Raw genomic sequence first — 14,870 nt, 5'->3', positions numbered from 1 at the left:
ACACGTGAGAGAGGATAGTTGCGAGATGGGTGGAGCAAGTGACAACAGCTGGAGATGAGAAAAAGATGAAAGAGTGTCAGATAAGGAAAGAAGAGGAGTGAAATGTAACGCAAAAGGAAAGGATATGGGTGGAAGGGGACAGATGAGTGGAAAAGAGGGAAGTTAAAAGGGAAATATGAGACATAGGGGTGGGAGCTGAGTGAACGGAGCAGGAGAAAGGGGCAGGGTGACTAGATGGTGTGCAAACCAGGATGGGGAGGTGCAGGGGGTAGAAGAGGGTTGTGGGTGTATTCTTAGAAATTGGAGAATTCAATGTTCATATCGCTGGGTTGAGGTATACCCAAGTGGAACATAACCTGTTGTTCTTCCAGTTTTCATCTGTCCTCACACGAGCAATGGAGGAGGCCAAGGACAAAAGGTTTAATTGACAATTTAAAAATTAAACAACCGCTGAACAAGAAGTAAAAGAAATGAAAGATTGAGATAAACTTTTATAACAGTTTTTTTGTTTAGTTTTTAGTTTAGAGATACAGCATGGAAACAGGACCGTCGGCCCACCGAGTCCATGCCGACCAACGATTATCCGTTCGACACACGAGAGGGAATTTTACAGAAGCCAATTAACCTACAAACCGGCATGTCTTTGGAATGTGGAAGGGAACCGGAGCACCCAGAGAAAACCATGCAGTCTTGGGGAGAATGTGCAAACACTGTATAGACAGCACCAGTAGCGAGGATAAAATCTAGGTCTCTGTCACTGTAAGGCAGCAACTCTACTGCTGTGCACTATGTGCCAAGCTACTTGCCAATGGAATTTATCACCATACATGACTATCAAATCCAAGTTAAGCATGATATTCTTCCAAGGGCTTAAAGGCAAAACAATTGAAGAGTTTGAAGAAAGAACAGAGAAATGAGATTTAATCAAATTAATGTGCCCTCCTGAATATCCGAAAGATATTTTCGGTCCTTCATCACTGATGGATCCAAATCCTACAACTCCTTCTCCAATAGCACCAGGATTCAAGTGTCGGCTCATTCCCAAGGGGAGGTAAAAATGAGTACTAAATGTTGACTTTCCTGGTGATGCCCTGCTGAAAACCGGATTTCCTCTGTATTCAAATTAATGCAGTACTGAGGAAAGTAATGACTCTTTTTGTGCTATTATTCCTTTTAGGCTTTCTTTTGCTATTTTTTCTCCCTTGAGTGGTATAATCAGTGTGAATACCATTTGGTAACTTCCACCATCTGCCCTGACCTCCCACTTCTACCGTTACCCTTAACCCAAACCCAATAAACCCTTCTCCTCACCATTTCCTGTTTGAAATATTCAAAAGAAGCATAAAATATATTAATTTTGTTCACAGTCTTAATGGACAATGAATGAGTCCACAATCTCAAATGTACTGGTAAATTCAAGATCAAGCTATTACAAGGAAATGGCATTGCTATTTTAATAATGGGATAAGGTAGGCAAATCGTAATACCGCATAAAATGGAAATCCCTAAATTTAATGTATAATAACAGCTGCCAGGACAGGAGATGATAGATAACCTTTGGATCCTCACCTGAATCTATTTTTACAAAGTACCAATAAATTAATGTTCAATATTGACTCTACACGACTAGTTTTACTTTAGAAACATAGAAACATAGAAAATAGGTGCAGGAGTAGGCCATTCGGCCCTTCGAGCCTGCACCGCCATTCAATATGATCATGGCTGATCATCCAGCTCAGTAGCCTGTACCTGCCTTCTCTCCATACCCCCTGATCCCTTTAGCAAAAAGGGCCACATCTAACTCCCTCTTAAATATAGCCAATGAACTGGCCTCAACTACCTTCTGTGGCAGAGAATTCCACAGACTCACCACTCTCTGTGTGAAGAAATGTTTTCTCATCTCGGTCCTAAAAGACTTCCCCCTTATCCTTATAATAGCTGTTAGGTTTATTTAATTTTTTGCATACATGCTGGAAATATATTAACAGAATGATTTGTTGATTCCACACTTAACAATAATTTGTTCAGTAATTCTGAAAACGTGTGTCTTAAATTGTGAAATCCTGTTCTGATGGGGATTGCAAGATCCTAATGTTATTTCTTAAGTTCTTGATAAATTTAAGAAAAATATATTTACCAAAACTAAAAAAACTTAAATTAAGTTTCAGGTTCTTGGATGTTCAAAGATGTGAGGGGCAAACTAGCAAAGTACTAACATTTTAATATGTTTTAAAATTTGCAGTAAATATTTTCCATTTAAAAAAAATCAAATCAAAATGTTTAGAGAAATGTAATCTTACTTATTCACTAACATTTTCAAATAATTAATATAATAAGGGAAGTGTGAAGTTGTTGATAAGGAAAACTAATTGCATCAAATTGCTGAGCATTGATTTTTCCTTCCCCCACTCCCCAGTATAATCACTGTAACCTTATACTAACCTCAGGTTCCTGCTCATGATGTTGGATAGGTACCATGCTGACCATCACAGCAGTTCCCAGAACTGTTAACAGGGCCATTTTGTGACCCGACACCTTGGCTTTTTGCCATACAACTGCCTGAAATATAATGGCAGAGAGTCAAATTCTATCACTAAATTTAGGTCTGTTTAGGTCAAGTCGTATGCAGTTTCATATAATTGAGGACTCCACAGAGGCCTTCTGTACTCAACAAAAGCGTTCATTTCACCATACAGAACAAATATGCACCACCTTTACACACCCAGGTAGTTTAACTCAACAATGTTGATGACAGTGTTTGAGAGGAAATTCTGCGCAATCCTGAAGGTAAGACTTCAGCAGCAGCAGCACCCTCTGTACTTGCTGACCTACACTGGAAAGCCTCAATTTTAAAACTGTTCTCAAATTCCCTCGTGGTTTCACCACTCCCTCACTTTGTGACTTCTTCCAGCCCTACCACCATCTGAGATTTCCATTCTCCTCCAACTCTGAACTCTTCCATATTCGTGATGTAAATTGATCCATTGCCGCTGGCTTTGGCTCCATTGTCTGGGCCACAGTCTTTGGATTCCCTCCCAAAATCACTCAAGCACACTCCTTTGTCACTCTTCCCAACTAATCTCTTTGCTTAGGTTTTTGATCATTTGTCCAAATATCAACTAATGCAGAACTAGCCAATATTTTATTTGCTAAGGCTCTTATTTAGCAGCTTGGAGTATTTTACTGTGCAAAATGTTCTATATGTAATCCAGTAAAAGTACAATAAATGGCTGTCCCGATGGTTTGTCACCTGGTCCCTAGTTCTCACATTGTCCTTCCATTCACTGGGTCCCTGGGTCTCACACTGTCCTTCCATTCACAGCGGCCCTAGTTCTCACACTGCGCTCACTGCGGGCTGTTCCCACTGCGCATTTGCTAGAGTTTGCACATCGTCCTTCCACTAATTGCAGCCCTGGTTCCCTAACTGTCCTTCCATTCACTGGGATCCTAGTTTGCACAATGCACATAGAAACATAAACAAATAGGTGCTGGAGTAGGTCATTTGGCACTTCGAGCCACCACCACCATTCAATAAGATCATGGCTGATCATCCAAAATCAGTACCCCGTTCCTGCTTTTTCCCCATATCCATTAGCCCTAAGAGCCATATCTAACTCATCTTCTAGTGGAACTATTTTCCATAGAGCCCTTCCACTCACTGGGGCTTTGTTCCTGCATTCCCTTTAAACTCATATGGTTCAGTTTCTCATAGTCCCTTTGAACCTAGAGGGTTGATTTGAAACTTAGTCTATGTAAAATCGTAAAAATAATCTGGATTAAACTGTGTAGGATTATTAATTCAAGGGCATCTGATAGTCAGTAAATCTGCTAGTGCCGTTTTAGTAAATTATAGATATTAGTAATATTAAGTTATTGCACCACATGACCAAGACAACTGGGAGACAATGGTTAAGATATTACTCTTCAATCAGCATATATTTAAACTGGTCTTGCATTTTTCGTTTCTTATCCAATATAATGCAGGCATCTGATATATTTATTGAATCATTAGACTTTAGGAAATAAAAATAGCACAACTATAAACACAGCTCAAATAATTTTAACATATGTTAAAATGGATCATTAGTTTCTTCAGATTTTGAAGTTAAAACAATTCTTGTATAATTACTGATTACAACAATAAGCAAGTAACAGCATTATTACAAAGTGAAATTCCTGTACTAAAAGGAATAATATCATTCATGCACAGTGGCATTTACAAACCGCTCAGGATCATATGATATTTACTCTGTGAACGGGTCTCTACTGAGGAAAGCACAAGTAAATTCAGGTAGCTCTGATACGTGCCTGACATGAAACTATGTTCTAATGTCCAATACATCAGCATTAGGTTACCAGCGCAATGTGGAATCAGAATTACAGTGTAAACTGCAAAATCCATGTACTTTTGCAAAATGTTATGTTGTCCTTTTCATTCTTCATTCACCTTTCTAAAATGTTTGCAAACTTGATAAAATAGTTGAACCATCTGATTGTGCAAATTACAACCACGCCAGCATTCAGTACATTTACTCAAAACAAACTCTGGAACAACATAGTTCATGGTCGAACTCAGGGCCGTTTTTACAGCATTATGGGTCCCCGGGCAAAGCAGTGTACTGGGGCCCCTACCGTTACTCTCCCCCACCCCCCTTTCCCTACCAGCCCCCCCCTGTCATGCCAGCGAAAAGCACTTACCGAAAAGCACTTAGCGATGGACTTAGGGTGCTACATTGTTGCGAAAAGCACTTACAGATCGCTGTGAGAAGCACTTAGTGACCGAAAATGTTGCGAAAAAAGCACTTATTGAACCTACATTTTAAAAGTAGTATTTATTTATTGCAAGTCACTTAACATACACAGATCAGCATGGGGCCCCTATGCTCGTGGGCCACCGGGCAAGTGCCCATCAGGCCCATGCGTTAAGACGGCCCTGGTCAAACTACCTAACCCTGGAATGCACCAAAATAAATATGTAGGCATGCTGAAATGCTGTTTCACTGTACAACATGTACCTAAAGTAAAGTGAGGTACTCAATTGAACCTTCCAATCTCATTGCTGGCTTTTACTTGACTTAGACATTTCAGCCTCTGCAGAATTCAGAATAAAAGACTGTGCACAAACACATACACAAAGCACAGCAAAGGGGATCATTTTGTTCAAAGATTAATCAGTAGAACTTAATGGATTTAGTTTGACAACCATCCAAATATTCATGTGCAACTTTGAAACCTGATCATCAAAACACATGACATAAAATCTGCCTAGAGCTACTGAATGTCAGCTTTGGTATAAAATGAGGAACTCTAAATAAAGTTTTTTATAAGAATATTCTGCCTTTAATCTCATGATCATTCCACAAAAAAATGTTAGTGTTAAAACACTTGGCAATTACCTAGGGTGAAGGGCAAATCTTATTATCAATGTTTCAGGGAAACATTAGTAGCTTATCTCAGTCAGCATTTACCACCGTTGACATTTGTGCAACGTCAAAACAGATTGAATGATTTATTCCCCATCAAGATCAATTTATTTCTAATGCTAGTAACTGGCATTAGCAATGTATAAAAAGCAAAACTTAAGGTTATCAGATTAATTCAGCCGATTAATTTTGTTTTGTGAAAAACTGTTTCCTATCAAAAAAGTAGTGGAAAAACACATCTCAAAAGGCTGCTGTTGATGGAGATTTTAAGAATGGCATTGACAATTGTTCTTTCTTCATACGCCTGTGGTTCTCGAATGTTCCATTTATAAGGAGAGATGAGTGTCTACTTTTAGCAACATTGCTATTAAAGATACCTTCACTTTGCTTTCTCAGTACCACTAACAGGGCCGTATAACTTACTAGTGATCTCCCCATGTGACTTGAATAGAGAAGAGCACATGCTCTTGGAATGCTTGAGTAGACACTAAATTGGTTTTGGCTTCTGGAAGCAGACTGCTCTGGCATTCTGACAAATTAATCAAACAATCCAAGCAAGGTTGTGCAATACTGCGGAGAAAACAAACGAACAAGGCATATCTAATTTCAAATTTGCAAAAACTAACTGCAAATAATATTGGTATATTTTCTTTAATTATCTAGGATCACAAAGCATTTGCAGCACAGAAACATGCCATTTAGTCTCTATGATGTAGCCTACGGTTTATACAACACACAACCTCGACATACTGCAGTTTCACCTATCTTTGGCCAGCATATCCTCGTACTCCTTTCTCTCTCATGTGGTTATCTTATATTCCCTGAACTACCTTTGTGTGTGCATCTATCGTGCGCATCCTTTGGGTAAAGCCAACCCACCAATCCCTTGAGAAAAACAACATTCCCAGGCAAGTAGATTTGACATGCTTTTTATTTACTGCATTTCCAAGATGTATGAACATTACTAGAGATTTGGGACATTCTGCATAAATGCTAACAAGCCTGTTCAAATTTTGGTATACAGTAGATGTCAATGGACAGGAAATGTGACAACAACACCATAACAAAAGGTACTATTGCAACATTTATGAAACATTTAGACAGGTACATGGATAATATAGGTTTAGAAGGATATCAACCAAATGCAGGCAGGTGGGACTAGTGTAGATAGTGCATTCATGCTATTTGACAATGACTCCAAGATCCTAATAATACTTTGCATAGCAGGCAGTGTCTGTGGAGAGAGAAACTGAGTTAACGTTTCTTGGCAATTAAGTTTCATCAGTTCCTTTTGTGAGTGCTTCTGCATTTTGTGTTTATTTTAGATTTCCATCATTTCTGATATTTTCCTTTGTTTTGTATGGATGAAAATGAACTATACCAAAGAAAAACATTTATTCTGGTCTAAATGCCAGATATTTCATTATTATATTCAACTATTATATTCAACTATTTGTTCTTGAAATTTTCAGCAAGTTTCTTGGAAGGAACAATTTTCCAATTCAAAAATGTGATCGCACTGAAGTATTGCTGCCACCTACAGCATTTCAGTGAAATTTCACAGAAAAATGCAAAATACAAATTTGATGGTTCTTGCTTAAATAAATTCAGCTTTTGGATTTTGGCAATACAATCCAAAGATATGTTTGAGAACTTTTGAGACCTCTAAACTAAAAATGTAACACTGAAAACATTACCTCTCTTGTCTCTATCCCATCTGTAAGTCTATAGTATGTTCTAGTAGAGGACAGGAAATCTCCTCCAAATTAAAATGTCAAGAAAAACAAAGGCATCAACTTCTCTCTGCATCAGAAATTCCGTTTGAAGCCACTAACTGCATCTCTCTGTCTGAAAACCACACCTTCCACAATACTGGGCTCACACTTGCCTCAGAGCGAGTTTCTCACCTCTTCGATCTGCCATCACTAAAACTGCCCCAAATCACAGAGTGCTGGAGGAACTCAACAGATCTGGCAGCATCTGGGGAGGAAATGGACAGGTGACATTTCGAGTTGTGATCCTTCCTCAGACTAAACTGACCATTACTGTCTGCAATGCAGACTTTAACCTTGCGTCAGCTCACTGTCCACTGAAACCCTCATCCATGGTTTTTTTTAATGAAGAAACGTCTACATGTGATGATTCTAATGCACTCCATTGCAACTGTTCTGCGGCTGAGGATGTTGTACAAAGGGGAGTTATTGTTTTTGTTGCAATCTTGTACTGATTATCAAAGATAGACAATGGATTTGGTACTTTACTAGTCTTCCTCCGGGATTGGGTTCTGAATTCATTCCATACAATAAGGATAAACATTGCTCTAGATTTCTCATCCTTGGAAATGACCCTCCAGTAATGAACATATGAAGTTTTAAACCCCCATTAAATTAACAGTGTTTCTATGGCAAGCAAGATGCATTTCCATTTTTAATTTTTTTATTCAAATTAAACTGCATTAATGTGTAGGAGGGCACTGCAGATGTTGCTTTACATCGAAGATAAACACAAAATGCTGGAGTAACTCAGCGGGACAGGCAGCATCTCTGGAGAGAAGGAATGGGTAATGTTTCGGGACGGGACCCTTCTTCAGTCTGAAGAACGTCAGCATCTTGTGTCTACACTGCATTAATAGCAGCAGCAGTCAGATCTGGGGCTGACTCTAATGCACAGCGGGGAAGGGTGAAGTCAAATAGGACTATAGTAATAGGAGACTCATTATTTAGGGGGACAGACAGGAGATTCTGTGGTTTCAAACAGGATTCCAGGATGTTGACTCCCTGGTGCCAGGGTCCAGGAAATCTCAGAGTGGCTGCAGAACCTTCTCAAGGGGAGGAGGAGCAGCTAAAAGTTGTGCACATTGCCACAAATGACATGGGTAGGAAAAGGGATGAGGTGCTGCAGGGTAATTAAAGGGAGTTAGACAAAAGAGTAAAAAGCAGGACCTCAAAGGGAGCGATCTCCAGATTATTCCCAGTGCCATGTACCAGTGAGGTGGCTAACGAGTTAGTGCAGGGGGCAGAGGTTCAGATTTTTGAACCATTGAAATCTCTTCTGGGGAGATTGTACAGGAGCGGCGGTCTGAACCTCAACTGGAAGGGACCAATATCCTGGCAGGCAGGTTTGCTAGTGCTACTCGGGAGGATTTATACTAGATTGACAGCGAAACAGGACCCACTGAAGTAGAGAGAGAGGTGAAAAGCTGGAAGTTGGTACAAATATCAATGATAACAAGTTCAGTAGACAGGATGTGGGCACATCAGGGAGTGGGCAATAATGGTTGAATTAAATTGCATTTATTTCAATGAGAGAGACCTGATGGGTAAGGCGGATAAACTCAGGACATGGATAGGCATGTGCGACTGGGACGTTGTAGCCATTACAGAAATCTAGTTTGGGAGGGACAGGGACTGGCAGCTTAATGTTTCAGGGTACAGATGCAACAGGCAAAAATGTTGGTGGTAGAGGAGAGGGGATACTAAAAGAAGAGGGGAGGTTCCTTTATTGATTAAGGAGAACATCACAGCATTTGTCCAATATTACATTACTGAAGTATCGTCCAGTCAGGCTAAATGGTTGGAGTTGAGAAATAAAAGGGGGATGATCACCTTGAAGGATATGTCCTATAGGTTCCCAAATAATCAATGGGAAGTAGAGGAACAAATATGTCGGTAGATTGCAGACAGCTGCAAGACCATTTGTATTGTGTTTGTAGCAGATTATAAATTTCTGAATATAAACTGGGGCTGCCATATTGCCAAAGGCTCAGATGGATGGAATTTGTCAAGTGTGCACAGGAGAGTTTCCTCAGGCAATATGTAGAGGCCCCGACAAGGGAAAGGGCAAAGCTTAACAACCTCATAGGGCAGTGGGCAAGCCATTTTAGGACCACAGTTCTATTAGCTTTAAAATAGTTTGTGGTAAAGACAGGGCTGGTCCACATGTTTAAGTTCTAAATAGGGACAAGGTCAACTTTGACAGTATTAGGCAGTAGCTTGCAAAAGTTGACTGGAATAGGTTGGATCACGTTGGAAAAGGTGCTGAGAAGATTTATGAGGACGTTGCCAGGACTTGAGGGGCCGATCTATCGGGATAGTGTGCAGGGTAAGACTTTATTCCTTGGTGTGCAGGTGGCTGAGGGAGGATCTTACAAAAGTGTCTAAAATAATGAAGGGAATTGATAGGATAGATGCATATAATAGAATTAAGGTACCCTTTTTACCCCAGGGTAGGGGAAACCAGAACTAGAAGGTAAGATGGGAAAGATTTAATAGGAACCTGAGGGGCCAACCTTTCACACAGAGTGTGGTGGGTATATGGAACGGGCTTCTAGAGGAATTATTTAAAGCAGGTACAATAATGACACTTAAAAGACATTTTGACAGGTACATGGATAGGACAGGTACAGATGGATATGGGCCAAATGCAGGCAAATGGGACTAGTTTAGATGGGCCATCTTGGTCGTTAAGGACAAGTTGACCCAATGGGACTATTTCAATGCTGTATAACTATCATTCTACCTCACTTTTGAAATATTCCCACTCACCAGCTGTCCTTTAATCTACCTTTGCAAGTTTTCGTATAATGCCTCTAAAATTGGCCTTGCCCAGATTTAGGACCATAACTTTTGTGCCAGTCCGATCCTTCTTCATGACTACTTTAAAACGAATAGAATTATGGTCACTTTCCTTCGGCTCTTAATCTTCCCCAAACTGCAAATTCATTCAGGCTTGCTCCTTTCACATTCACAAGGATTGTGAAATTAATCCATAAGCAAGAATTATTGCACTCTGGTTCATTTCTTTCAGATTATGGAGTTCCCATTTTCTCTACCCCATTCCATTCACAATTTTCAAACCTTCGATGCCATTTAAATTGTTGCCTCTGGATAAAACTTGGTTTTTTATTTATTCTTTTCATTTCTGTGATGTCGCTGCCCTTTACCAGAGTTTCATGTCGATGCAGGCCCACAGTAAAATTACTGCCCAGGGTGACACAAACATGACCAAACATGATGAGAATACCACAGGACGCAGATCAATCGCTCTGCAGTAGAGGATATTTTCTTGACGTAGCGATATATATATATCCCTCGAAATCAAACCACTCAACACATTTGCAAGCAATAAGATCAGACTTTTACAGTAAAACAAAAATATCACCAGTTTAGGACATTTGCATTGCTGGTCACTCCCTGGATAAGTGCATCTTCAGAAGGCTGTGTGCATATGGAATGAGTCACCAGAAAGTTGCATGAAATTACAGCGTTTAAAAGACAAGATCCTTGGTATAAAGATCACTAACAATTTGTTCAGGTCCGATCATATTGATTGGCGAAGGCCAAGAAAGCACATCAACATCTCTTTTTCCTCAGAAGATTGAGGAAATTCAGCATGTCTCCAAGGGCTCTTACCAACATCTCCAGAAACACCGCTTGGGATGCATACAACGTGAATAGGCAGCTGCTCTGTCCAAGACCATAAGAAATTACAGAGTTGTGGATGTAGTCCAGTCCATCACACAGATCAGAGCCCGTCCTCCAAATGACTACGTCTACACTTCATGCTGCCTCGAATAAGCAGCCAACATAGTGAAGAACCATGCACATCCCCGTCATTCCCCATTACTCTACCACAAGAGATACAGACGTTTGAAAGCACCTACCACCAGATGCAAGAACAATTTCTTCCCCACACAAGCTAAAGATGTATTCCCGATCTCCAAATTTAACCTGCTATACACTTGTTACACATTTTTTAATCTGCACTTTCCCTGTGGCTGTAAGACGATATTCTGCATGCTATTTCCTTTCTCTTTTCTTCACTACCTGTTGTACACATATATGGTTTGATAGTATGATTTGCCTGAATAACACGCAAAATGTTTTTCACTGTATCTCAGTACACATGACAATAATAAACCAGTATCAATACATTTCGACAGGTACAGGGATAGGCAAAACACATGAACCAAAAGACGAGAAAGACAAATTTAAGAAAACGCCAAGCTTTGCTAGCAACAAAAATAACAATCGGCACTTTTAACAATCTGTTGGCCACAAAGTTCCTTAAAAATTAATTGCCAAACACAGATTCACTGCCTCAAGAAATTATCTACATGGAATGTCAACAAACCAGACAGTGATTTATGAATGGAAATTCAGCATAAACTTGGTGAAAAGCTCTTTAAATATCTGTTGACCATATTCTTGCACAGGGCAGTGCAAACCATTCTTTCGTGACAACATTATGGTTAATTGCATAGTGATTCTAGGTGGGGGGTTATCTTCCCTGCTGAAAGACGTGCCTTGACAATTATTAAAACTCCAGCCATGCTTCCATCAGGCTCCAATTAGTGACATGCTGATTCTCCAGAAGTAAATGACTAAATATTCATGACTGGATGGTCAAACGTTTTAAAGACATATGCAAGAGCAGAAGTAAAATTCTATCGCAAACTCCTTTCAAGACGACAGCTGATCTTTCTTCTTGATTCCATTTCCTGCCCTGTCCCACATCTCATTATTTTCTTAGTGTTTTCTTTGTTTTATAGACAATAGGTGCAGGAGTAGGCCATTCGGTCCTTCGAGCCTGCACCACCATTCAATGTGATCATGGCTGATCATTCTCAATCAGTACCCCGTTCCTGCCTCCTCCCCATACCCCCTGACTCCGCTATCCTTAAGAGCTCTATCTAGCTGCCTCTTAAAAGCGTTCAGAGAATTGGTCTCCACTGCCTTCTGAGGCAGAGAATTCCACAGATTTACAACTCTCTGACTGAATTTTTTTTTCCTCATCTCCGTTCTCCGGTTGTGTTTGAAACAAGCACAGAAGAGAGTGGGTATGGAAGGATGATCAGCTTTGTCAAGCTTACTGCATCCATTCATGGCACAACTACTGAGGCCAGAAACACCAAAACCCAATCAGGTCATTTCATGAGAGAGGAAGAAATAGAGTTCACAGGGAACGGTCACCATTTTAGCAAGAACTCTCCAAAACTCCTGATTGAAGAAGGTGGAGTGTTGTGCTAGCGTGCATGTTGGAAAATGGCAAAAATCACAGGGATGGAAGCAAGGGTCATAGGAATGGGACCACCAGTGACACGGCCACCACCTGTCATCCCCTCTACCCCTTACACTGCCTCAAATGATCTTGAAGAGAAACAATGCTTTCTCACACAGTGGAATAACAGAATTTAGCAATTCTGAAATTAAGCAACCGGTAGATTGGTTTATAAGTCATGCAGTGATTTGGTTTCATGAGGATCCAACCGACTCTGGCCAAGGCAACCTCAATAGTTGCAATGTGAGGCATTCTGCCAGCAAACTAGTATCCAATTCAATTGTCTGACTTGGACCACGATCATGTAGGCAAGAGATCACGGAGCAAACAAATGCAAGTAGCAACAAATGCAACAGTTCAACAGTGGGTGGCACAGTGACGCATCTGGTGGAGTTGCTTCCTCACAGTGCTAGAGACCCAGGTTCGATCCTGACCTTGGGTGCTGTCTGTGTGGAGTTTGCATGTTCTTCCTGTGACCATGTGCGTTTCCACTGCAAGCTCAGGTTTCCTCTCACATCCCAAAGATGTGCAGGTTAATTGGATTCTGTAAATTGCCCCTAGTGCGGGATAACATAGAAATAAAGTGGGATAACATAGAACTAATGTGAATGGGAGATCAGTGGTCGGAGTGGACTGGGTAGGCCGAAGGACCGTTTCTGTGTTGTATCTCTAAATTGAACTAAACCCAGTGAAACAAAGTACTCAACATCACAAAGACTGGGAAAACCTGACTTTTAAACTGGATCAATTTTTGACCGTGAACCGTTTCTCTGAAAGCACGCAGCTGGACCTATCTAACTGAACTTTTAGAGCCAAAAGGCCAACAACACAAGATAAAGTCAGTGTGATTCTAAAATGTTTCGCCTGAGTCCATGGCCTGGGCATGTGTCCATTAGAACAGGGAGCAGAGCACTGTGAAGGCTGAAGAGAGATGACTGTGCGTTAGATGACTGTGCCGAGAACCACAAGCCATCATTCACCTCTGAATGAGATGAGATACAAAATTCAGGTTGGATTGCTGGACTCTCTCCCAAACAAATCTGCACATTGAAGGCACTGTAAACCAGCTCAGAACCAAACTGAGCAGATTAAACGGAAAAAGGCACCCAAGCTCTGAAGTAACTCAGCAGGTCAGGCAGCATTAGTGGAGAACATGGATAGGTGACATTTCTAGTTGAGACCCTTCTTTACAGCTTCTTCAGTCTGATGAAAGGGAACGACCCGCATCTGCAGTTCCTTGTTTCTAAATTAAACAGAAACCCCGCCTCCTCGCCAAACATAGCAAACACTATGATGCTCAATATGTAGAAAATAGCCTTGAAAGCTCCAAAATGTGAAAAGGCATCTGGCCCCTTAAATATATAGCGAATTATATACATTGTATTATATACATTAAGGCAAATGTGTAACAGACTTTTTTTGATATGATAGTAACATAGATAGCCAGCTTGTGGAATCATACTAACACAGTAGCACAAAGTTTTAAATCACACAGTTTTTAAACCTCCTCTAGGGACTTACCATCAATATCCTTATTCTGCTCAACTAACAAACTATGATCAAGAATTATCACAAACAAGGAACGGCAGATCTAGCTTTTATAATACATGTTATGGGTATTGCTGGACTCCAATTCAATACTTCGAAGATTGCTGAGAGTATGTGCAAAATTACATGCGAGTAAAATCAGACAGAGGTTCGTTCGGCAGCTGTGCCAGAGCTTGCACGCCATCACTTCCTACAAGGCGATCCAAGTAGTAGGTAGTTTAAGTGACAGCGATGCATCACTCCCCGACGAGCACAGTGATTTCAATGCTCGCTTTGAAAGGGAAAATATCGATGTACCTCCTGGGCCCTCCCAACCCTCAATGACACTGTAATCTCAGTCACCAAGGTCGATGTTAGACGATCCTTCACAAGGGTGAACCCACAGAGGGCATCATACTCGATGACTGAATGAATGAATGAATACTTTATTGTCACAGTGAAATTCTTTGCTTACATACCCTAGGTATGCAAAAGTCGCCACATAAGGGTGCTGACAAAGTTACAAAGTATGCACAGTATCCGCGCCAGGTCCCCCTTTGTTCTCCCCCTATGTTCCAACAATTTTAATAATGTAAATTATTTTTTCTCACCTTATTTTGTGTGAAAGTAATCCTAACATCTGGTTTTATTAAGCCATATGCCATTAGGAGGTCATAAACCTTTTTCACCTCCTCTTTGCATCTTTTGGTAGTGGAGTAAAACTGTTTCCTCACAGGTATGTTCTTAAAAAGTTTGATCACGAGTACAGTTGTTCCTGTGGGTGTGATGCAAACTGAGATTAGCGACAGATTACAAATTGCAGATTAGTTCATTGTTATCGACAGGATAGTGCAATGAAAT

The 14,870-nt window shown here is 40.5% G+C and overlaps 1 protein-coding gene and 1 long non-coding RNA gene across 5 annotated transcripts in view; one reads left to right on the top strand and one right to left on the bottom strand.

Moving 5' to 3' along the window:
* Positions 1 to 768, top strand: part of LOC144596036 (uncharacterized) — a 128,257-nt gene extending 127,489 nt beyond the window's left edge. The window contains exon 5 of the long non-coding RNA XR_013547561.1: positions 514 to 768. This is a non-coding gene — a long non-coding RNA (uncharacterized LOC144596036). The remainder of the gene's footprint in view (positions 1 to 513) is intronic.
* The window catches only part of pms1 (PMS1 homolog 1, mismatch repair system component), an 86,137-nt gene that overhangs the window by 41,153 nt on the left and 30,114 nt on the right, over positions 1 to 14,870 (bottom strand). For all 4 annotated transcript variants that reach the window (XM_078404106.1, XM_078404105.1, XM_078404107.1 and 1 more), the window contains exons 5-6: positions 14,621 to 14,784; positions 2,443 to 2,559 (exon numbers count right to left, since the gene is read on the bottom strand). In XM_078404106.1, coding sequence (XP_078260232.1) covers positions 2,443 to 2,559; positions 14,621 to 14,784 — 281 coding nt within the window. The remainder of the gene's footprint in view (positions 1 to 2,442; positions 2,560 to 14,620; positions 14,785 to 14,870) is intronic.

This window comes from Rhinoraja longicauda, chromosome 8 (genome assembly GCF_053455715.1).
Source record: "Rhinoraja longicauda isolate Sanriku21f chromosome 8, sRhiLon1.1, whole genome shotgun sequence".
Lineage (NCBI taxonomy): Eukaryota > Metazoa > Chordata > Chondrichthyes > Rajiformes > Arhynchobatidae > Rhinoraja > Rhinoraja longicauda.
The sequence above is the reverse complement of the archived record's forward strand: the minus strand, read 5'-3'. Positions and strand labels throughout refer to the sequence as shown.